Source organism: Orycteropus afer, unplaced genomic scaffold (genome assembly GCF_000298275.1).
Source record: "Orycteropus afer afer isolate SDZICR_OR568_19922 unplaced genomic scaffold, OryAfe1.0 scaffold00008, whole genome shotgun sequence".
NCBI classification, from domain to species: domain Eukaryota; kingdom Metazoa; phylum Chordata; class Mammalia; order Tubulidentata; family Orycteropodidae; genus Orycteropus; species Orycteropus afer.
In genome coordinates this window covers 2,686,480-2,711,406 of record NW_006921595.1, presented here as the reverse complement: position 1 = coordinate 2,711,406, position 24,927 = coordinate 2,686,480, and the positions used below count along the sequence as shown (strand labels likewise).

Genomic DNA, 24,927 nt, shown 5'->3' with positions numbered 1-24,927 from the left:
TGAGATGGTCACTGGTGTCACTGGACTAAGGCGGTGAAGCTAAACAGACCCTGTAAAGGCATCTTGGTTAGGGAGGGCCATTTTGTAAAATGAACAATCCTTTCCTGATGGAGGTTTAGAAGCTCTTTGAGAAGGTTTGTGTGATGCAAGACAGATCCTGATTCTGGCTGTGATTCAGAGGGCAGAAAAATTTATCTTAGACTATGTTTATAAATGTTATCCAGCTTGGCTAAAGATCAGCTGTAGGGACCCTTCCTCCAGGAAGGCTTCCTTAATTGCTCCCATCCCACTTGTCTCTTTGCTGGGAGCCCCACACTCCAGTCCTTGCTCCTTACCTGGCCTGAGCTGTCCAGGTGGGTGTCTGGTTTCTCTGATCAGTCTGAGGGCTTCCTGAGGACAGGGCCTCGGAATGGAATGAGCCCTTTTAAGCAAATACCTTTGACCTGTTCCCCAACCCAGTGGATAGAGAGGTACTTGTTTCCTGAGTATGGTATCTCATGAAGCACTGAACATGGTGTGGCCTTGTGGATAGGAGGGGGTCAAGATACTCATGCTGTAAACCTGAGACCTTTCCTGTTCTTCATATTGATGTCCAGGGGCCCCAAGTCCCATGGTTTATGTTTCCCCATTTTTTTCCTGGAATTCACCCCCCGCCCCCTGGATCAACAGGCTCCTGCCTTGCCTCCCTGCTTCTTCTCTTGCCTCCTCCACTCTCCCCATCCTCCACCCCAACTGCCACAGCAGTCCTAAAATCCAGAGTTGACCATGCCATTTCCCCTTAAAAGCCACCAGTGGCTCCTCATCATTCTCAGGAATAAAGTGCAAGTTTCTTGGTGTGATATCCAAACTAACTTTTCCCAGGCTCACTTTCCTAACCATTTCCACCACTCTATGCAGCAGCTCCTCTACTGACATTTGCCTGGCACATCCTCAACTCCCTGCCTTTCTTCGTGCTGACTGAAACACTCTCCTCACTCTCACCCATGGCTCACTGACAAACTCCTATTTTTTTTTTTTTGAACAGTTCAATATGGTTTGGATGAAAGTTTACAGAGCAAATTAGTTTTCCCTTCAAGAATTTATACACATTTTGCTTCATGACATTAGTTACAATCTCCTCAATGTAACTGCACTCTTTTCCCTTCCTCCCTGGGTTCCTTGATTCCATTCACCCATCATTCCTGTCCCTTTCTGCCTTCTGAACTTTATTTTTGGGCAAATGGTGCCTTTTTGGTCACATATGGTTGATTGTTCTGAGAAGCATGTTCCTCACAGGTGCTACCATTCACGTTATAGGCCTGTCTATTGTTTGGCTGAAAGGTGATCTCCAGGAGTGGGTTCAGTTCTATTTTTGAAGGGTGTCTAAGGGCCATAGTCTTGGAGGTTCCTCCAGCCTCTATTATACCACTTAGTCTGGTCTTTTTTTTTTTTTTTTTTCAATGATTTTGAAGTTTCTTCTACATTTTCTTCCCATTCTGTCCAGGACCTTCTATTGTGATGCTGATCAGACTGGTCAGTAGTCATAGCTGGGCACCATCTAGTTCTTCTGGTCACAGGCTAGTGGATCCTACCTATCTTTTACACTCCAGCTCAAAGGCTTCTTCCTCCATGGAGTCTTCTCAATACCATAGGTAGAAAGCAGTCTTTTCTTTTCTTCTTCCTTTTTTTTTTTTTTTTTGCTAAGCACCTCCTCTTCATCTTTCCATCTTTTGGAACCCTTCAACACATATTTTATATCTAAATCTAGTACCTACACATACACAGACAGCACACATAACTGAATCCAGTTTCACAAGGCAAAATTTATCTTAATCACAGCTATAATATTTTCATTTCATTTCTATTCTAATGCTACTCTATTCATTTTGTATAAAAATGCTGGTCATGACCCACTAAATTGATTTTACAACCTACTATTGTACCACAGTCCAGTTTGAGAAACAAAAATACATGTTAGAGAATTGTCCATAATTCACTATGAACTTCAGTTCTTTGGACCTAATCTGGCTTTTCTTCCTAGGAACAGACAAGTGGGCAGAGATCATACTGAATTTCTGCTCCAAGTGAGCAGGAACACAGAACTATCAAGTATAAACTGGCTGAAGCTAATTGACTGAGATCTGCTGAAACCTTGGCAATCAGGGACATGGTGGTGGGAGGGGGCTTCCCTAGGGGCCCAGCCCTGTCTAGGGATAAGGTTCTGACTATACTAAATTCAATGGGAATGGAAGACAGATGTTCCCAGCTCCTGGTGTGGGGAGAGAGCTGGCCACTAGAGCTAATGAGGGTGCTGAGCCCTCAGGCACAACCTAGAGAGAAGAGAGTAAGGCAGGAAAAGGCCTCTCTGGGAACCATGGGAAGATGGGCACAGAAAGTCTAGGGGAAGAGGGCTGTGCCAGAATCATGAACTAGAGACAGGGAGGTGGGTGCCTGTTACTATGGTAATACAGGTGCCCCTACAGAGGATCGATGCTGCTGATGTGCAGTACAGCTTGCCAGTGGCATTAGGGTCTGGATGATACAGGCAGGGTCCTCTCTTCCAGGGTTCTGTGGTGTGGGAAGCTTGTTGCCTATCCAAGTAGTGAGCCTGGACTCTTCCCCCAAGTAGCTCTGATCTGTGGAAAATCCTCATATAACAGGTTTCCCTCTTCTAGACACTCTGATAAGAGTTTCTGGTTCAGGCAGTCACCTGGGGTTGTCCAGAGGCCTGGCTGGGAGATGGAGGTTCATGTTCTAACTGTAGTTCTGTCTCTGGCTAGCTAAGTGACTATGACTAATTCTCTTCCCTCTGTGCCTCAATTTCCCCTCTCAGAAGAAGCAATGTAAATTAGCTTTCAATGAGGCTGTTATTGCCATCTCAGTTGAGTCAATTATTTGTTGTGTAGGCCTACTCAATTTGTCAAATGGCAATAGCACCCCAAGGCATTGTGAAAATCTCAAATATTCCAACATCACTTTCAAATGCCCCTAGGATGACACATCTAGCTCCAATATTCTAACACGTGACACACAGACTTTGAAGGACCATTTTTGGTGGTAGTTATGGGGGAAGAGTGCAAATGACAATTTAGGCATGAAGAAAGGAGTGAGTGGGACCATGGTGGAGGGGCAGCAATGTCATCATTGGACATCTAGAAAGAAAATGACAAAAAGTGAGGAAAGGAGGGTGATGGCAGGGAAGCAGGGAGGGCCAGAAGCAATATTTACTAAAGGAAGACGCTCCCTGTGTGAGCCCAGACTTTTCAGCACCATGGACAGTGGGCAACTACCGCTCTTTGTCCCCACCATCTCTGCAGGTGGAGGACCTTGGAGAACTCCTAAGAATCAGCTCTCCTACTCTGCCTTCAGAATCCATGAGTGGCAAAGATTTACATGTTCTGAGAGGCCAGAGATTCAAGTCTACTCAGAGGATCCTTGAAAGAAAGGCCTGGTGATCTACTTCCAAAAAATCAGCCATTGAAAAACCCTGTGGAGCACAGTTCTTGGACCCACAAGGGATCATCATGAATTGGAATCAACTAGATGGCCACTAGTTTGGTTTGTTTTTTTACCCTGCATTCGGATCATCCCCTGGGGCCCAACCCAAGGACATCAAGCTGATTCATGCCCCTCTTCAAGGTCCAGCTTCAGCCCCAGCTTCTCTAAATGGCTTTCATGATGGCTCCAGCCCCCTTGGCCACACTTCCTCTGAGACTTCACGTCCCTGAGGATCCAGCTTCTCACTCTCCACTAACTCAGGTTGGGTCAGGGTTGTTCTCTCACTGACACCTGTAAAGAATATTTGCTTTTTCAACCAGCCCAGGGGCCTCTTAGGATAGGAGTTTACCTTCTTCTGCCTGACACAGCTGAGCTTCCCCTCACCAATGAAGGACTGCACAAAGCTAAGCACACAGGGGGCTGAGGCAGGCCTGAGGCTGATGCTGTTATCTAGGTTTTCAGGGAACTTTGAGTGAGGATGAGGGGCTCAGAGTGGGCCAAGAGAGCACAGTCTACCACTTTAAATGTCAGACTCCATCAAGCTGCATAGCAAATGTAAAACAGGCCCACAGGCAAGAGGCATCCAGGGTCTCACATATACACATCATAGCTAGGCCAAGCCCTTGCAGAACTGCTGACACAGTAATCTAACCCCACATTGGGAAGGGGTGTCAGTACACTAGTTCCAGCATTCTCCAAATTCCAGGAAAGAAAGCCTGACTGTTCCAAGGAAAACATTTTGGAAACTGAGCCAGCAGACATCCCCTTGGGATTGTAGGAAGGGGATGCAACTTCTTCCTTATTTGGTCTGGGAGGGCCAAAGAAGGACATGTTCAGGGTCACCCAGCAATGAAATCTCTCTCCTTTGGGACATACTTCATGGGAGACTCTGGAACACTATTTCTGGAAGGGACAGGTTCTCCGGGCTACAATGTTCCAGCAGATGCAGCCATCTGTGCCACCTCTGCAGAGCCTTAGCCAGAGTCCAGGATTCCATAAGGAAATGACTTATGGACCAGACATCTCACCCTTATTTCCCTTCCTGCCTTTCTCTGGAGCTGAGCTGCTCCAGACCCAACCATCTCCATCCTGTTTGGCTTGGGAATCTTGCTAGGAAATCTATGGCCTTGGGCCACCTTTTTTACCTTTTATAGGGCAAAACCTTCTAGTTAGTCTCCCATCCCAGCCCACTCTCCTCTCTCTTGAGTGGGCAGTTATGATGCGGGGAATAATTGCTCTTCACCTCAAGTAATGAGACCATTTTGGAAAACTATGGTCAGGGTCAGGTAGGCAGGGGCAAAGTCATGGCACCAATCACAGAGTTCCCCTGAACTTTCCAAACAAGGCTCATCTTCCTGAGTTAATAATTCTGCACTTCTTGGATGCTACTCCAGGCTAGCTAGGGCTGGCCAGCTCTGAGGTTGCCCTAGAAAATTTCTTATCTTACAGCACACTGGTAGTGGTAGGGAGTGATACCCACCAAGATCGGAGCCTGACCCATTAGAGATGGTGGGCCTAAAGATTTGGGAACTTGCCATCACCAAATCTAGTTCTCAAGTTGGGAAGGACCTCCCCAGGGTCATCTACTGTGACAACTGGAACAGGGGACAGACAGGAAGATTGTATTTCATTTCCTTAGTGTTGTGTGGATACACAGGACCCTCCAGAAACCCTCAGCTTCCTTTCTCCAAAGGACTTTTCCCTCATGATGCCCCTCCATCACAGCAGAGATAACCATCCATACTTATAGGAGGCAGTGGGAAAACTGAGTGATAGAGGCACTGAGTGATTTAATGGGGACCATGCTGGGCCTGTGAAGAAGGGAAAGGGTGTGACTGGACTCCAGCTCATTGTATGGGATCACTGTCTTCCCCAGGAGAGGTGCAGGTGGGAGGAGGTGCCTACCCTGGGCTCCAGGCTCTATTGTGAAGGGCTCCTTCCTTCCAATCATCCTTAGCAACACTCAATGGGCTTGTCGTCATGACACTGGCCCACAGAAACAGGCAGGAAGGAGAAGGTGAACTGGGGGACCCCAAGGCAGATACTGCCATGGAATCAAAGAATGTCAGGGGAAGGGAACCACCAGAACTAATCAAGGTCTCCCTTCACCTAATGCAGAGACACTGAGCCCCAAAAAGAGGAAGACCTGCCCAAAGGAGAGACAAGCAGTTAGAGGCAAGGCCAGAATTAGAACTGGCCTTCAACCCAGAGTTTCTTTGAAGTCATAGGGGCAGAATCTTATGTCTTTCACTTAACACCAGTGGCATCCCACCTGGGCCAAGAGGCTGCTTCTCTCCAGAAACCTTTGGGGGCCAGATCCTTTCAGGCCAGACAGACAGATTGCTCCCTCCTCAAGACACCATCCAGAGTGCACAGAGGGCCACATGACCCCAGGACAAGGACAACCACCCTTGAGTGGGCAGAACTCTCTCACATTCAAGGACATGACTGCTCTTCCTCTGGGTCCCAGACCCCCTCCTAGTCCCCTCTCCCCTCCTCCTTGCTGATAATACTCCAACTGTCCATAGGGAGCCCCAAGAACTGCTATCTTACCAATCTTGACCTAGCCCCATGAGGTCTACATATCCTGTGCCCTTCACACAATAAAGATACTGAGGCTTGGAAGAGGAGGACCTGCTAGTTATTCAGTCTACCATGTAGCTAAGAAGTAGATCCAGCACTCCTGAATCTGCATCCTGGTTTCTTCTACTTTCCACTCAATTCACCCACCCCTGCAGGTGCTGGGAATGGAACCACTGGCCAAACAGCGGAGCACCTGGTTTGTGGTAGGTGGTCAGCAAGGGGCCCAGCAAGAAGGAGCCCTTTGCAGAGGTCCCTGAAGGTCACTGGGGGCTGGGGATCCATCCCTTCAGTAGTTCTTTAGGACTCCAGACTCTGCTGTGGTTGTTGGGGTGGGAAGTGGATAGGGAGTTTGGTCTAGCCCTTGATTTAATAAGCAGGAGGGAGGAGAGGGCAGGGATAAGGTCAAAGTCCTCAGCCAGATCTGAATTTTTATTTAGATGGTGTATCCTGAAAACCAAGCAGCATCTTTCCAGAGTATTCTGGTCCTGCACCATGAGGTGATGGACAAGCATCCAGGCGTCTCTAAAATCAAAGCCAATGCTCTGGTCTGATCTTTAAGGCCTTCTTTCACCCACCTCTCCTTCCCAACTCTGCTCTCATCCTCCTTCCATCTGACACACAACCAGCCCCAATCTCTCAAGCCCTGTTCACTAACACTTTCTCCCTGAAGTCTTCTCAACTTTCCCCTTCTCTTGGAATTAAATCCGCTCATGTGCTCCCATGCTTATTTCACTTAAACATCAGAAAGTTCTTCTTAAGAGTCTATCTCTCAAGAACAGAAGCTCATGGAAGGTAGGCTCAGGTCTTACCCATCTCTGAGGGGGAAGGGGCAACACACCCACAAGCCCAATAGGAGGTGTGCCTGGGCAAGAGAAGGGCAATTATGGACTGAAGGATTCCTGGGGAGGGAGGGACAGGAGATCTGAGGATGCTGCGTCTTTTGTCCTCTGTGAGATGAGGAGTCCTAGGAGAGATGAATAGCAGACTCTGTCCTTGTACTCTGCTGCCTGGGCCCCATGATATAGAGTTAAAACTGCCAGAGCAGGGGCTGGGACCTCCCAGAGCCAGCTAAGCTTGCTATGGGACCCTGAGTAGATGTCTTTCTCCCTCTGGGCCACAGCCATTTCACACCTATAACCATCAGGGGCAGGGAGAGCTGGACTTGTAGCATCAAAGGTGGGCAGCTGGGCAGCTCTGGGTGCCTGATGGTCAGAGGATGTTCCCGTCTGCTCTGTCTCTGCTTCCTCCTTCTCTCAGACAAAGCCCTGTGGTGGCCATGCCTCTCTCTCAGTAAGGAGAGTCCTCACCACAGTCTAACTTCCAGCCTTCAGCCTGAGGGCCCAGGACATCAAGGTGTGAACAGAAATGGGGGTCCAGGTCTCACTGGGGACTTAGGATGCAGACCTGATTTTCTTGATCACCAGGTTCTACGTCCTCAACCCAGAGGACAGGGTATATCTGGGATCCTTACTGAGGCTTACTCCCCTGTACCAAATGTGACACCCTCATTATTCTATGACCTTCTACACCTACATTCACCACCTCCAGGAAGCCTTCCAGGAATGCTCCAGTGCCCACCAAGCTTCTCTCTTCAATCTCTGATTGTTGATTCAGATAACTGTGGTCTTTAAGCAGCCTATGGTTCTCTGAGGGTCTTTTTGTCACTCCTGCTCTTCTGACAAATTCAGCAAAGGGCTAGTCACTCTGGTTACAATGTTTCTAAACGGCTGAAGAGGAGATTCCTGTACAAACAGGCAGACCCAGTGGGAAGACTCGTTTTGGCCTCAAGACTACTCAGTTTATGTGTCTGTATTTTAACACAAATTGGTGCTTCAGTATGTCTTTAGAATGGGATTCTAGGACGTGGGAGTCCCCAGCCCTCCCCATGAAGGGGGTGTGGTTAAGTGTGGGTATCCCTTCTTCTCCCATCTCTAGCAGATGCCTCAGTAGAGATGAACTGAGCTGTTCCCAGCAGGATGTGGTGGGAAGCTAAGGTCAAAGAGGCTGAAGCTGAGGCCAAGTTGGGCTTGGTGACTCCACAGGAGAATAGCCATAACCAAACACTTTGAGGGAATGAGTTGCTGGGCCTGGGGGCTCAGGACCATAGTCTTGGGGCACACTAAGGTTAAATGGCATAATACAGTCCACAGAGAGAATGTTCTACATCATACTTTGGTGAGTAGCAATTGGGTTCTTAAAAGTTAGTGAGTACAATAGCAAAGAGATAGACACAACTTAAGTGCCCATCAATGGAGGAATGGATAACCAAACTGTGGTACATACACCCAATGGAATACTATGCAACACTAAAGAATAATGTAGAATACATGAAACACTGCATAATTTGGATGAACTTGGAGGATGTTATGCTGAATGAAATAAGTCAATCACAGAAGGACAAATATTGTATTAGTCTGCTATTATAAAAAGTCAAGGAAAGGTTTATAAATGGAGGGAAATTTTCTTTGTTGGTTACCAGGGATGGGAGGTACAAAAAATAAAAAAAGCTAGCAAGTGGCCACCTAAGATGCAACTATTCGTCTCTTTCTGTCTGGAGCAAAAAAGAGTGAAGACAATCAGAGACACAAGAAAATAATTAGTCCAAAGGACTAATGGACAATGTGAACCCTAGCCTCCATAACCCTAGCCCAGAAGAACAAAATGGTGTCTGGCTACCACTGCTGACCATTCTCAAAGGGATCACAATAGGAGGTCCTGGATAGAGTGGGAGAAAAATGTGGAACAAAACTCAAAATCATAAAAAGACACAGCTTACTGGTCTGACAGAGACTGTTGGAACACCCAAGACTACGGCCCTTAGACACTCTTCAAGCCTGGAAATGAACTAACCCCCATGGCTCAACTTTCAGCCGAACGATACAGAAGCCTATAAGATGAACAATAACACCCGTGAGGTACAACTCATTAGAACCATCAACTATCAACCATAAGAGATCAAAAGGGCAGCGCAGAATAAAGCTCAGAAAGCAGGAATGGATAGGAATGAAGGACAAAGGAAAATGGTAAACACAGGGAGGAAGTGGGAAGTGTGCAGTTAGTTGCATTGTGGTGATTGCATTGAATGTCACAAAACGTGTATGAACTGTTGAATGGAAAAATAATTTGCTCTGTTAACTTCCACCCAAATCACAATTAAAAAAAAAAAAAAAGTGACAGAAAAAAATACACAGAGATGGAGAAAGGCATAGAGTCACACATAGAAACAGAAAGAGACAAAGACACACACACACACACACACACACACACACACACATGAGCTCAGAGGAGTCAGTAGAATGCTGGGAAGCAGGGGAAAAAAGGGAATATAGTGCCCTTTCTGGGGTCAAAACCACTGTGGGCTAATACATTTCCTTCTCTACAAATACGGAGACTGAGGTCCAGGGAGGGGAAGGATTGGTCCAAGGTTATAATGTGTATAGATATTTAGGATTGTTATTGGCCACCCAGGATCTGAACCTGCTTACCATATGGGCTTGGGGAAACCTGGTAGGAGGCAGCATCCACCTTTGTCCATGGAGCTGAAATATCAGAACATTATCTCCAAAGGTTCTTTCCAGCCAGCACTTAAGCATGTGGTCTATATCCACAGCCCTTCCCCACCTCCGAGAAGCACTTGCTCCAAAGGAAATAGTGAGCTGGAATCCATGCAATGGAGATGGGAGAGAGCCTCTCCAGGGGTGACTGCAGGAAGCTTAAGATCCAGAACAGCAGCGGCAGCAGGACCGTGACCCATCTGGTGGCTACGGATGGTGGCATGGTTAGGGTCAGCTCAGGGACAGTGGTGGCTTCCCCCCTGGGCCAGCTCTGTCCTGAGTTCTGGGCTGCTGTTGTTGTTAGGTGCTGTCGAGTCAGTTCTTTCTCAGTTTTGACTCACAGTAACCCTATGGACAACAGGATGAAATACTGTCTAGTCCTGCCCCCATTCTCACAATCATTGCTATGTTGGAAACCATTCTTTCCAATCTCATTGAGGGTTTTCCTCTTTTTCACTGGCCCTCTACTTTACCAAGCATGATGTCCTTCTCCAGGGACTAGTCCTTCCTGATAATATGTCCAAAGTACATAAGATGAAGCCATTCTTCTTTCTAAGGAGCATTCTGGCTGTACTTCTTCCAAGACAGACTTGCTGATTCTTCTGGAAGTTCATGGTATATTCCATATTCTTCACCAACACCATAATTCAAAGGCATCACTTCTTTGATCTTCCTTATTAATTGCCCAGCTTTTGCATGCATATGAGGCTAATGAAAATATCATGGCTTGGATCAGGCACACCTTATTACTCAAAGTGACATCTTTGCTTTTGAACACTTGTTGTTATTTGCCGTCCAGTCAGATCTGACTCATAGCGACCCCTCCTTAGGTTTCCGAGGTAGTATCACTATGGAAATAGATTGCTCAACCTTCCTTCAAAGGAGTGGCTGGTGGGTTTGAATCGCTAGCCTTCTGGTTAGCAGTCAAGTGCCTTAAGCACTACGCTACCTTTTAAAGCAGTTTTGCCCAATGCAATACGTCCTTTCATTTCCTGACTGCTATTTCCATGGGCATTGATTACAGATCCAAATAAAATGAAATCCTTGACAACTTCAATCTTTTCTCCATTTATCATGATGTTGTTTATCGGTCCAGTTGTGAGGATTTTGTTTTCTTTAAGTTAAAGTGTAATCCATAATGAAGGCTGTGGCTTTTGATCTTCATCAGTAGTGCTTCAAGTCCTCTTTACTCTCAGCTAATAAGGTTATCTTTCAACAAGATATGTCATCTGCATATCACAGGTTGTTAAGGAGTCTTCCTCCAATCCTGATGCTGCATTCTTCTTCATGTAGTCCAGTTTCTTAGATTACTGGCTCATCATACAGATTGGATAAGTATGGTGAATGGTTATTACCCTGACACACACGTTTCCTGATTTTTAAACCATACAGTATTCCTTGTTCTGTTTGAATGACTGTTGACTACCTCTTGATCTATATATAGGTTCCTCATGAGCACAATTAAGTGTTCTAGTATTCCATTCTTCACAATGTCATCCATAATTTGGTATGATCCACACAGTTGGATGCCTTTGCATAATTAATAAAACACAGGCAAACATCTTTCTGTATTCTCTGCTTTCAGCCAAGATCCATCTGACATCAGCAGTGATATCCCTTGTTCCACATCCTCTTCTGAATCTATCTTAAATTTCTGGGAGTTCCTTGCTGATGTACTGCTGCAACCATTTTTGGGGGGAGGAGGGGGTCAATGCTTTTTTTTTTTTTTTTTTTTTTTTCCAGTGTTTCCTTCCCTTTCCTCGCACCCCTGGTAACCAACAAAGAAAGTTTCCTTCCATACATTACATAAACCTTTCCTTGACTTTTTATAATAATGAACTAATACTATATTTGCCCTTCTGTGATTGACTTATTTCACTCAGCATAATGTCCTCCAAGTTCATCCACATTATGTGGTGTTTTGCAGATTCTACATTATTCTTTAGTGTCACATAGTATTCCATTGTGTGTATGTACCATAGTTTGGTTATCCATTCTTCTGTTGATGTACACGTAGATTGGTTCCATCTTTGCTGCAACCAGTTTTGAATTATATTCTGCAAAATTTTATTTGAGTGTGATATCTTCCCCAAAAGGGAAAAACAGTTATTGGTTGGGAGCCCCAAACCTGGATCTCCAGTCCACTTAATAATTCCATAAGCTCCCCAATATCCCTTTTCTGAACAATCCAGTGAGAATTGCTTACCAAGAGGGAAGCAACAGTGCCTGGATTTGAATCCTTGTTCTGTTGCTTAGGAGTTGCGTGGCTTTGGGAAAGTCAATTGACTTCCTTGTGCCATAGTTTCCCCATGTGTAACATGAAGATAATACTCTCCCTTATTGGGTGGTTGTAAGGATTAAATGAGCTAACGTATGTCCAGACCTGCTGGAACCTAGGCCACTACAACAACAGCATGGTGGATGGAGAGAGGACTGGAGGGGACTTGGACACACAGGCATTGGACACATAGTCTCTGCCATGGACTAGCATGTGTGATCAAGGACAAGTTTTCTCCCTTCCCTTGGCCATTGCTGCATCTGGAAACAGTCCCTGGGTGAGTCTAATCAGAGCCCTGGCCTGGCCTTCCAAACTTCCCCCTGCAGCTGCTACCTAACCATACATCCTGAGAGCTCCAAAATGCCTCATTGCTAGCCCATGGTGCTCTCCTGGGCTTTTCCTCACATAGCCAGCTGCTTCCTGGGCATCTCCACTCAGATGTCCTTCCAGCACCTAAAATGTGACACACACACCCCCCCCCCCCGCAACTTTGCTCATTATTTTCCCACACACACCTAGTGAAATCCTTGGATCCTTCATCTTCCCCTCTCCCACCCAGGTGCCATCAGTTACAAATGCCTTCTCTCTCTTATATCCATCCCCTTCCCTCTGGCCCCCTCCCAGCCTCCAGCTCCTCAACTCTCCAGCTCCCCAGGCTTGCTCCTGCCCCACAGGTGAAGCCCTCTGCAATGTCCTGTGCTATGTGGTCTCCACCTACCAGTCTGATCTCATCTGTTTCTTTCTTCTACACCTGTGCTCCAAATTAATCACCAGTCCTGAGGCACAACACATAGTCCCTTCTCTACACCTTTGTTCATCCATTCCCCTCAGTCTGCAATGCCTTCCCTATATCCAGTCACCTGCTAAAATTCAATCTGTCCTCCAAAGTCCAGTTCAGAGCACTAAGTCTTCTCTGACTGCTCAGGGTGGAGGCATGAGTCTTTTTTCTGTCCCTCTAAGCTTTCCTTACAAACTGGATATTTCTCTCATGGAGGCAGTATTGCCCAGTGGCTGAGAGTGAGGGCTGTGGACTGCTTGCTCTGGCCCCTACCATTACTGTTGTTATTAAGTTGACTCTAACTCCTAGCAACACCATGTTGTCAGAGTAGAACTGTGCTCCATAGGTTTTGTTTAAAATTGTAATTTGGGTGCAAATTTACAAAGCAGATTCATTTTACTCTCAACAGTTCATATACATTTGATTTCATGGCACTGATTACAATCCCAACAATAAACAGTTCTCCTCCCTGTGTCCTTCTTATCTATGGATTCCTGTCTGTCCAGTTTTCCCCCTATGCCAATGTTGCCCTTCTGATATCACACAGTTGATTGATCTAAGGGGTGTATCTCCCTGGGGTAGGTGGGTGCATTTCCCTGGAGTAGGTGTTCTGTTCGTAAGCCTTTCTACTGTTTGGCTAAGAGCTAATCCTTGGAAGTGAGTCCAGTTCCAGGCTCTAAGGATAACCTGGCACCATACTCTTGGGGGTTTCAACAATCTCTAACTGACCAGTAATTCTTATATTTTCTTCCATATTTTTCCTCCCACTCTATCCAGGATCTCCAATTTTGATCCCTTTCTGAGTGGTTGGCACTGTAGCTAGGTACGATCTAGTTCTTCTGGTCTAGAGGTCATGAAGGTTGAGGTTTATACCCTTGCTTGGACCAATTGTTTCCATATGACTTTGATTTTCTCCACTCTTCTTTGCTCCAGAGGAGGGAAGACTAATAGTTGCATCTTAGATGGCCGCTTGAAAGCTTTTAATAACCTGGTTGCTACTCATCCATAGGTTTTTTAATGACTGATTTTTTGTAAGTAGATCACCACGTCTTTATTCTGAAACACTTCTGGGTGGACTCAAACCTCTAACTTTTTTGTTAGTAGCCATAAGGGTTAACTATTTGCACCACCCAGGAACTTCTTCTCTGGCTGTCAGGAGCTGATTTTATCTATTAACAAGTTACTTCATGCCCTGAGCCTCTGTTTTCTCATTTGCAATACAGGCATACAAACAGTACCTATCTCGGGGGGGGGGGGCAGTAGAGGTGGGGATGCCAGGGATCACATACGTAAAGTTCTCTCTGTAATATGTGACACCTGGAAAATGATCAACACTTGGTTGCTTTGTAGCATATTCTCCACCATTTCTGTGTTCATATGAGTTGATGAAATATCGCAGGGACTAAAGTCTAAGCTGCTATTCTCACCCGAGGAATCCCCAGCCTCGAAGGAAGGAGGCTCCAGTGGGGTTTTAACAGTACTTTAACAAAATTTGGGCAGCCTCAACTTATTCCTCTTCCTGTGGCTTCTCGTGGGAGTTATTTCCCTCCCTGTGTCTGTCTTTCTAAAGGAAAATATCCCACTAAAAAGGCAAACAGAGAAAGAGGAAACAGCCACAGGAGACAGGGGAGGAGGGAAATCAATCATTTCATTTCTATTGCCATTAGCTGCCTTTGCTCTTCCTGCCTGGGCTGATGTCTTCCTGTCCGCCCTCACCCTCACCCTCTAAGCCCCAGGTACTGGTGAATGGCAATGCTTCCCACCCTGCAATGCTCCTCCGGCTCCCCGGCAGTTAGTGTGGGCAGCACTTTGGTCCAAATGAAGAAAGTGGCTCATTAGATAAAACCAAAACCAACCAAGCCTGTTGTCATTAAGTCAATTCCGACTCACAGCAATATGAGTTCATTAGATATCAGGGACTAATTGGCACTACATTTGCCAACCTCAGTAGAGCCCCAACATTTATTCCAGCTTCTCATTTGATGTGAGTGGTCTAAGATGAGCTCCGGCACCTCCATTAGGAAGGCTTACCTGCGTTCACCATAACCTCCCATTTCCATAGACACCTGTTCCCTCTCATCAGGACATTTATCATGTTTTTTTTTTTTTTTTTTTTTGCCTGTTGCGTTGTGTGTGGCTCAATACCAGTGTAGTGACTGGCACAAAGTAGGTGCTCAATACACTGACTGAATAAATGCTGTGCTGAGCTCAGCCAGGAAGAGGAGGCGTCCCAGGCCCTGACCTTGGGGAGCTCCAGGCTGGTTAGGGAGAACAGAGGGACAGCCCAGGTCAGAGTAAAAGCCAGGACTGGGGAGCAGAGTGCCTCGGGTTCTTAGGCTGTGGGGGCTGAGATACACCCTTACTCCTCCCTGCATGACCCTCAGTCTCCAGTCCAGTCTGAATCAGGGGATCCTGATCCCCACTGCCCCATATTGCTCACAGAATCCTAGAAAGATAGTTTTATATCTCAGCCTGGGAGGCAGCATGAAGTCAGTCCCTCTTCCTGCATACCTCTTCGGTCTGCAACCTCACTTGCTCCCAGGGAAGTCCGTTTTAACCACAGATGGGAAGCATGTCTTCGGATTATACAGAAATCTTCCTCAACGGTCCCACCTTCTATTAAGACCCCCTTCTATTAGGAGCACCTGTGCACTTAGACTCCTCAGAGCACAGCTTCTCCCTGGGCCACCAGAGCCCTCAACTGGCAAAGCCAGGAATATCACTTGGCATGGTATGCAAGCAGTGCTGCTGCCCTCTAACCAGAATCTGGACAGTCATGTGTGTCTACATGCATGCGTGTGTATGCACATATGTGTGTGTGCATTTGTGTATGTGTGTGTGATGGCACTGAAGAGGAGCTGGGCCACTGTTCAGACATGGACACTGAGACAACACAGGCCCCTCTGTACTAGGTCTGGGAAGTTGCTATTGGTGCACTGAGCTGGAGATGTGAGGGTCAGGGTGGGCCCACAGCCTCACAGACACTGACAGCACACGGACACTCCCAACTGGCTCTAATGGACCTTCCACAGGGCACAGACACAGGTCCCCACCACACACACACCCTGTCCCTCCTACCAGAGCTGGTATGAAACAACTTCAGTTGGGTTCTGGTAACTCTAGCAACCTCTGCTGCCTTCCCCAGAGAGAAAGAGCCAGTCTCTGATTTGGATGGGAGAAGGGATGGCACAGGCTGTTCTCCCTGGGAAGAGAGGGTGGCCTTGACTCAGACACCACGGACTACCTGGGGTACAAGGAATAATGCTGCCCACAGGCCCCTGACTCACAGCCCAGCTGGCCAGTTCTGGGACATCACATCCGGTTAGGAAAGGGATGGCACCTCATAGCCTGTGGCGTTGCAGCTTCTACCTTCCATGGACTGCACCCACCTCCCTCCTGCCCCAACAAATGTGCTAACCCCATCTTTCTCTCCTCTCGCTCTCCTCTCCTGTAATAGTGTCTATCTAATCCTGCACTCACCGTGGGGGTTGGGGAACCAGCGTGTAGGCCTGCCCCTGGGGGGAGGCATTGTGTAAACAAAGAGACGACCCTCCTAAAGGTGGAACTTCAGGCACTGGGACAACACAATATGGGAGAGAGGTTTGATCCCAAAGAAGAGGAAGTATTTCTGTCTCTCCTTTCTTGGTTCTCACGGCGCCGAACCCAAGAGAACACACAACTATCTTACTGAGGTCTAAGGTGAGGACGGGGGAGAGGTCTCAACCACAACATTATAAAGGGTTCTTAACGCCAGCGGCGTGACGAAGTACCAGGACTCTCACCAAGTCTCCAACGCTGGGTCTAAAACCCTCCCCGACCACTAAACCGCTGGGGCGACCAGCACAGAGCCCACAGCGGTGGGCCCGGGGCACTCACGGGTTGTGTTGTACTTGACACCGTTGAAGTACTCGGGGCACGGCCTCTCCACCAGGGCTCCGGCCGCGCTCTGGGGCCAGCACGTCCCGATCTGATCCAAGGTCGTGTTGCAGTAAGAGTAGGGACCTGGAGAAAGGAGAGAGCGGAGTGGGGGGTCAGAGTGGTCGTAGGGGGCGCGGGGAGCCGCGGGACGCAAGGCACCGGGCAGAAGGAGCGCGGAGTCCCTGCGCACAACGAGCGCGCCTGGAAAGGAGTCCGCGTCTCCCCTGTTCGCCTGCCTCCTACCTACCCTCCGGGTCCAGGGGCAGCCCCCAGCCGTCCAAGAGCAGTTCTTCGGCCAGCGCCAGGCTGCAGTTCGCCTCCACTAGGCTCTGAAGCAGTGTCGCTTCCATCGCGCCCCGGAGCCGTGCGCGGAGAGGGAGTGTGAGTGCGCGCCTCACGAGACGGCCACGGAACGGGTGCGAGAGTGAGTAGCTGGGAGATCGAGGAGCTCTGGACCCTGTGGGCTCAGTCCCGACCTGCTGGGCAGCCTCTGGGCGTCGCGCCAGCTCTCCCGAAGCTGCCAAGTCGGGACCTTCTCCCTAGAGGAGCCGAAGGGCGCTCGGAACTGCAGTTCCACCCGCTCAGCCGCGGCCAATGGCGGCGTCAGGGGGCGGGGCCGGACGGTTCCTCCCGGCGGGGCCCAGCTTCCAGCCCAAGCCCCCCCTGCCTTGCCCCAACGTCAGTCTTCTCTGGCCCTGGCTCCTTCCTACCCGCGAGGGCCGGAGGAGGACGATAGGGATGGAGAAGTTGGGCCTGAGGTGGCCAAACGCCCCCTTCGAGGATCGCAGGCCCCGGGGCTGCAGGGGACAGCAAAGCGTGCCTGCCCGCTGGAGGAACACATGCAGCTGCCCTGAGAGACCCTGACTCCAATCAGCGCTGGGTGGCTCTCCGCCTGATTTTTTCTCCCTGAGTGACACTGGGTGGGGCAGAGAGGTGAGGATGAGAGCCCACGTGCAGGTCGGTTGGCCTCTGGGAAGGAAACAGACAGGAAGAATCTGGAGGAAAGCAGGGAGGCCATCTGATGTGATAAGGACATACAGAGGCCTGAATGGGGCCAACTGGACCCAGGCAGTGGGCGCTGGGATGGAGAGAAGCTCATGTTTGGAGAGAGATTTCGGAGGGACAACCAGACTTGGTGAGGAGAGACTGGAGTGAGGAATGGTAGTGGTTGGCTTTGAACAGGGGCCAGGAGGCAAGGATAACACCAAGTCTCTACTTGAGTGACAGAGGAGGGGAAGCGGGGGTCTTTAATGCTACTAATTATTGAGATGGGGGAAACTGGCTGAAATTATCTAATGGACTGTTAACATCCAACTCTTACTGCCCTGGGCACCAGAAAGTAAAGTGAAAAGTGCCAACATGTGAATCTTCCTCTTTGCCTGGGCAGGACCACCAGAAGCAGATTCCTACATGAGTGGGAGAAAAAATCAGGCCCACACCAGGTGTGGAAGAGCTAAAATTCTTGGTATGGCATTTGTCCAGGCTTTCCTCAGGACTGCCTGCTTGGTAATTCCTTCCAGCTGCACCCTCAAAGTGCCCTGGGTGGGCCTGCTGCTCTGGCTGCTGAGTGGGTGGATTCCGGTTTGGGGAACCTGCCCAGGATATGGCATGCCAGTTCCTGGTTGCGTTTTGGACCTGCCTCTGTCTCTATCTGCCATATTACCTCAGGAAGGACTCTTGCCCCTCTCTGGAAGGACTCTTGCCCTCTCCTGCCACCAGTGGAATGGTCTTAGAGACCCTTCCTAGCTATGAGTCTCTGGTTCTGAAATGCAAAATGTTCAGGAAGGGTTTTTTTTTTGTGTGTGTGTGTGTATGCATATGTTATATATGCTAGGGACATAGATTAATAAGTAAGCACAAGTAAGCCTACGCTTTCCTTGCTTGTTAGGTAATCTGCCCTTGCCTAAGCCAGCCTTCACAGAGAACCAAAGCTGCCAGGGAATGTTGTATTTACTTGGGACCACTCTAAGCAAGCACTATGTCCTGAGCAGGAGTCAAAATTAAACTCACTGCCATTGAGTAGATTCTGACTCATAGTGACCCTATAGGACAGAGTAGAACTGCCCCATAAAGTTTCCAAGGCTATAAATATTTACGGAAGCAGATTGCTTCATCTTGCTCTCATGGAGCAGCTGGTGGGTTCCAATTGAAGACCTTTTTGGTTAGCATGTGAATGGTTTAACTAATGCGCCACTAGAGCTCCTTTCAGCTTCCATATTAATGCTGTTTTCACTGTCCAGGCAGAGAGAGAGGGAGGAAAGGGGAGAGAGAGGGGAGATTGAGGCAGGGCTCAGCACTGGAATCTCTCCAGGGCCTGCTGACTGGCAGCTACAAGGTGCAGACCATCTAGCCAGGTCTGTCCTCTGCCTCCTGAATGGATAGTTAGAGCCTTTGACTGCTCTGAGCAGCTGTTGAGGCAAAGGCCCCTTGGTCTCTCACTAGTGCCAGGAGCAGGGAGATAGGTTGAGTCCCAACCCTGGCTCCAGACTTGAGTCTGGGTCAGCCAGTCTTCTCTGGGAAATAGTCTCCTTCATGCATGAAAGAGGGCCCCTTCACATGTCAGATTATAGCACAAGGTGAAAGAGCAAAGCCAAACCAAGTTGAGTTACTAATGTGCTTGTCACCAGAGCCACTGCCCAGAGAAAGCAGTCATCTCAGGAGATGTTGAGCTCCCAGTGACCAGAAGCCAAGTACTTCTCATCTCATATGCACATTTCTGCAGAGTGCAAGGGTTGGTTGTCTTGGATGACTTGGGTTGCTCCTAACTGGAAGAGACCCAAAGGTCCCTCTGGGAAGTGAGTACTACAGTGGCAAAACCCATAGCTCTTCTGCATCCTGAATGGACAGACCCACAGACCCCAAAGTCCCCTGGTTTCCAGGATGCAGGCCCATTTCTTCATAGCTCTGATTCATTATAGGCACGATTGTCATTCTAGATGGGGCAGAGGAGAAACTGAAAAAACATAGCAACTTTGGAACAAATTGATTTTATAGCTCACTTTAGCGTTTGCAGATAGGAAAATGAGGAAGAAATTGGAAAGAACCAACACTTTCTTTAGTTTGATTAAAGCCAGCCAGGCTAGGAACTGAAGAAGTATTTGTGACAGTTTGTGTGTCCCCAGGGGTGTGAGGACAGGTTAGCAAATAAGTGCAGGGAAGTGCAATAGGTGCCGCGGAAGACAACTGTGTGTAGCAGTGTGGGGCGAGCAGGTGCCTCTAGAGCCCTGCATCTCACCCCTTGGCCCACCTCTGGTCTCAGCTGCAGTGTCAGTAGACAGTCCCAGACAAGTTCAGACACACCCCATGCTTTCCCAGGGTATAGTCTGCTATGTGGCATGGAACAGGCATGCACAGCTAAAAAGAAACACAGTGTCACACAGTATGCATCTTCACAAGATCACATTCTCCCTCCTCTCTCTTCCCCATCCCCACTCCTCAAGTATCAGCTGTAAATCATGCCTGAAGGGGACATTTGCACCTCTGAGGGGCTGTCCTGGGTCAGAGGGAAGACGGAGTTTGCAGAGGTAGTAGTAAACCATGGGGCTTGTGGGAGTTATGATGAAGCTGCTGAGGGCACAGAGGCTCGCAAGGGGCTTGAAGGCATCCACCTTGCCCTGTGGTACTGGGAACAGTGCCTCCAGGCCAGACACTGCTCCTGCTCCACTAGTGTCTTCATGTCAAACCATAGGACCAGGCTGTGGCATCTCGAAGGGGCCTCAGAGATCATCCCATCACACATTCGCATTTTACTGATGTGCCAGTGGATGCCCAGCACTGAGAAGGAATGTTCCCCCCTCCCAGCCCTCAAGGCCATCACCATCTCTGCAGCATCCCCTGACTGGGTTCCCTGTCTCCTCCACATGGCAGATGAAGTGATTTTTCTAAGGTACAATTACGGTCATGTCACTTCCCACAAGAGTGGCTCTCCATTGCCTCAGAATAGAATCCAGCCCTATGGCATTGCAAAGAGTTCTTAATGATGATCTAGCCCCATTCCTCTCCTTCCTGCTCAGCTTGAGATGCCCTTCTGAACTGCTTGTCATTCCCTGGAGCCATTGATACCTATGCTCCATCGCATATGCTGTACATGAGCCAGTATGGCTCCTCACGCCAGTTAGGCTAGCTGACACCAACTCATCCTTCAGAATTCAACTCTGCCATCACATCCTCTGACCTGCCTGTTGGCTGGCCCTCCTCAGTGCCTCCATATGTTGAAGGCTGCTCTGTGTCACACAGAGATTGCTGGGGTTTTGGCCATCTCCTCTGTTAGCAGAGTTCCAGGATGGCACAAATGGTTAAGTACTCAGCTGCTAATTGAAAGGTTGGCAGTTCAAATTCACCCAGAGCTGCCTTGGAAGAAAGGCCTGGCAGTCTGCTTCCAAAAAGCAGCCACCAAAAATCCTTTGCTAACCAAAAGGTTGGCAGTTTGAACCTGTCCAGCAGGTCCATGGAAGAAAGACATGGTGAACTGCTTCTGTAAAGATTACAGCCAAGAGAACCCTATAGGGCAGTTCTACTCTGTCATATGAAGCCATTATGAGTTGGAATTGACTCAGTGGTATCTAACAACAGCAGAGCATGGAGCATAGTTCTACTCTCATACATGTGGGGTCACCATGAATTGGAATCCACTCAGCTAAGGTAACTGGGTTTTGTTTTTTTTTTACCCCCACTACCATCCTGGGAGCTCTGGTAGCGTAGTGCCTAAGGCACTTGATTGCTAACCAGAAGGCTGGCGTTCAAACCCACCAGCCACTCCTTAGAAGGAAGGTTGGCAATCTACTTCCTTAGTGATACCGCCTCGGAAACCTAAGGAGGAGTCGCTATGAGTTGGGCCTGACTCGACGGCATATAACAACAGCAACAACTACCATCCTGAGAGCCGGGCTGGTCCTGTTCACTAACCAGTCCCCAAAACCCATCTGGATACTCCATCCTGGGCTCAGTGAGTCACTACTAAAAGCCAAGGTCTCTGTCCCCTGGGCCAAGGCTCTCTTCCCATTTAACCAATCTTGGTGGTGTGTGTGTGTATGCGTGTGTGTGTGTGTGTGTGTGTGTGTGTGTTAGACTGGAAAGTTACTTCAAGGGATTCTTGAATCCATTCATTCATTAAGGTATATTATCTATAAACCAAATAATAATAGGCCTTACAATATATGTCCTATGTTGTTGTTGTTGTTATTTGCTGTCAAGTCGGCCCTGACTCATAGCGACCCCTCCTTGGGTTTCCGAGGCAGTATCACTACGGAAGTAGGATTGCCCAACCTTCCTTCCGAGGAGTGGCTGGTGGATTTGAACCGCCAGCCTTCTGGTTAGCAGTCAAGTGCCTTAGCCACTATGCTACCAGAGCTCCCATATGTCCTATAGTTTTTTCAAATATACGTAGATGCTACCATGATGATGAAACTAGAAATAATCCGCTTACAGCTTGCCTGCAGTCATAGTAGGCTCTTGAGATAGTGTGTGTGTGTGTGTGTGTGTGTGTTTTCTTTATTTAGACCTCAGGGGCATGCAACTGGATTGATCATCCTTGATCCATGAACCCTTGTCATCATCAATCCATGCATTAAAAACAAAACAAAACAAAAAAAAACCTCACTGCCTTTGCGTTGCATGGCCTGCCTTTATTTTATTTTAGACTTTCATGGACATTTATATGTAGCAGTAAATGTAATGAGCAACCTTGAACCAACCACCCAGCCCCAAATTACATAATTTCCAATCACTTACATATTTATCTATATACTCCTACCCAGAGGGAACATTCTCTTGGATTCTGTGTTTATCATTCCCTTGCTCTATTTTTTTCGGTTTCAACACATATATGCATGTCTAAATGATCTATATCATTAGCTGTTGTTTATTTCTGAACCGTATGTTGGTCATTATGCATTTTCATATAGACATGCCAAAGGAGATCTACCATGTGGGGACCTGAGAAACTATTTTTGAAGTCCAAAAGGACTTCCTACATGTCCACCTCAGGGGCATGGCTAATGAAAGGTGACGTGTCTTCACAATGGCTGAGAGGCAGAGTCACCAGCCCCGCAGCAGATGAATATTTCATGACAGCAGGAAAGTTCACTCTGGGTTGTAAGAGGAAAAAGCAGTTTACAAACTAGGGACACCATATGAGCCCTGTTTAATAAAAAAAGAAAATGAAAATGAAAACAAATGAGGTTCTACAGACTGATAAAGTCCTAGGGAATATAGAATATTAGAAAAACTTTGGGTTGTGGGATAATGAGCACTTACTGTTTTTTTTTTTGTTGTTGTTAGATATTTTTTTCCACATTTTATACAAATAATTGGGAGCTCTGGTAGCATAGTGCCTAAGGCACCTGACTGTTCACCAGAAGGCTGGCGGTTCAAATCCACCAGCCACTCCTCGGAAGGAAGGTTGGGCAATCCTACTTCCGTAGTGATACTGCCTCGGAAACCCAAGGAGGGGTCGCTATGAGTCGGGGCCGACTCGACGGCAAACAACAACAACAACAACAACAACAACAATACAAATAATAAGGAGCTCTGGTGGTATAGTGCCTAAGACATTTGACTGCTAACTAGAAGATTGGTGGTTCAAACCCACCAGCTGCTTCATGGAAGGAAGATGGAGCAATCTACTTCCCTAAGGATTTACCACTTCATAAAGCTAATGGGGGTTGCTATGAGTTGGAATCGACTTGATGGCAGTGAGTTTGTTTTGGTTTTTGGTACACAAATGATATATGTATCCCCTTTGTGACCAGATGAATGATATGAGAGGTTAAGCAGGGAGAGGCCTTGTATTTGAAGAAGTGGGGATCCTCTCCGCTACACTCTGAGACAGAAAGGATGGGATACCATTGCCAAGAAATATGGGAAGGGGAGGTCCGTACAACAAATGGAGAGGAAGGGAAGGCAGGGAGGAGATGGTGGAATTGTTGATAAACTAGGGTCACCCCTGAGGGCAGAGAACTCCAATAAGGGGAAGGTTGGGGTTTCCTGAAGTGGGAGGGAGGGTCCATTTCCTGATTGAGGGTGGCTGACAGGCATTGTGTTGGCATCCCCACAGCCCCCTGTCTAATCTTCCCAGTAACCCTCTGAGGTAGACTTAGGTCTGTTTCTAACAGATACAGAAGCAGACTGTGTCAGGTTACATGACTTGTCCAGGGTCACCAGCTGCCAGGTGCAGGAGGTAGGACTCAAACTCAGGTTTGTCTGACCCCAACACTTGTGTTCTTGACCTCCTCTGTGAGAAAAGCAAGCAGCATGGTTTTTGTTTAGATGCCTGACTAAGGCTGTGTCTGGTCCCTTGTCTCTCATGTCCTGACAGCAGCTCCAGGTCTGTGGCCATCCCTCCCCCAGCTTCTTCCTTCCTGGCTGCTTCAGTGGAAGAGCACTAGGAAGGTAGGATCCAGGACTAGGCAGGCTGGGAGCACTTCTCCAGAGTGTGTGAGAATCAGGGCCACCTGAGCTCTGAGGTAGCTGACCCTGCTTCTGAATCAGTGGCAGAAAAGCTCTGAGAAGCCAGAACTCAGGGGCTCAGCTGCTGTTTCAAGGGTCCTTGTCGGAAGGTGACACTTGTAGCCATGGCAACAGGAGAATGTGTTTTACACCTGCTGATGGTCTCTGAGTTTGAAAGCACAGGGGTCACCCCCACCTTTGGCTCCTCAGTGCCAGCCATGCTGACTTCCCTATGGTACAGACACAGGGAGCTGGAAGACAACTCCTGGTCAAGCCCTCTACCATTAATAGGGAAAAGATCTGCTCACTGACTCCAGCAAGGTGGAGATAGAACCATACATGGAAGTCAGGGTCCCATCCACCATCCCAGGCCCTAGGGCCCACCCTCATATCCTAGGTTGTGCTGCAGGGTGGTGGTGGAGGGTGTGTCTACCTGAGAGGTTGGCAAGGTTTGTGACTGCACCACAGTACCGCTCAAGCAGTGCCCACAGGGGCTGGTCTCCAGATTCTTCACTTGGCCAGGCTGCCTAAAAGATAGGAAGGATGAGGTCAAGGCCAGGTCCTGCCTACCCATTGGCAGTACACAGTGTGTCTCCCCTACCCTGTACTGTCACTCATCCCTTACTTCCCTTGCCTCTATTTACAGGGGGGAAACAGAGGCTCACCCGGAGGAGGGAGATGCCCAAGGCCACCTAGCAGAGCAGCAGCCAGGCCAGGATGCAACTCACGGGAGACTTCAAAAGTGGCCATCGTAGTGTCACCTCTAAGGGAGGTGTGTGTTCTGCCCAGTCTTTGGTCCCCAAGGCCATGGAATGGGATGTGCCCCTGTGACAGAGCCTGTGCCTGTCACCAAAGCTGGGTAGGGGTCAACTGGCTGTTCCTCTCCCTGACAA

The 24,927-nt window shown here is 48.3% G+C and overlaps 1 protein-coding gene across 1 annotated transcript in view; it reads right to left on the bottom strand.

Moving 5' to 3' along the window:
- The window catches only part of CRHR2 (corticotropin releasing hormone receptor 2), a 36,000-nt gene extending 19,062 nt beyond the window's left edge, over positions 1-16,938 (bottom strand). The window contains exons 1-2 of the mRNA XM_007945447.2: positions 16,836-16,938; positions 16,547-16,672 (exon numbers count right to left, since the gene is read on the bottom strand). Coding sequence (XP_007943638.1) covers positions 16,547-16,672; positions 16,836-16,938 — 229 coding nt within the window. The remainder of the gene's footprint in view (positions 1-16,546; positions 16,673-16,835) is intronic.
- Positions 16,939-24,927: the final 7,989 nt, after the last annotated feature.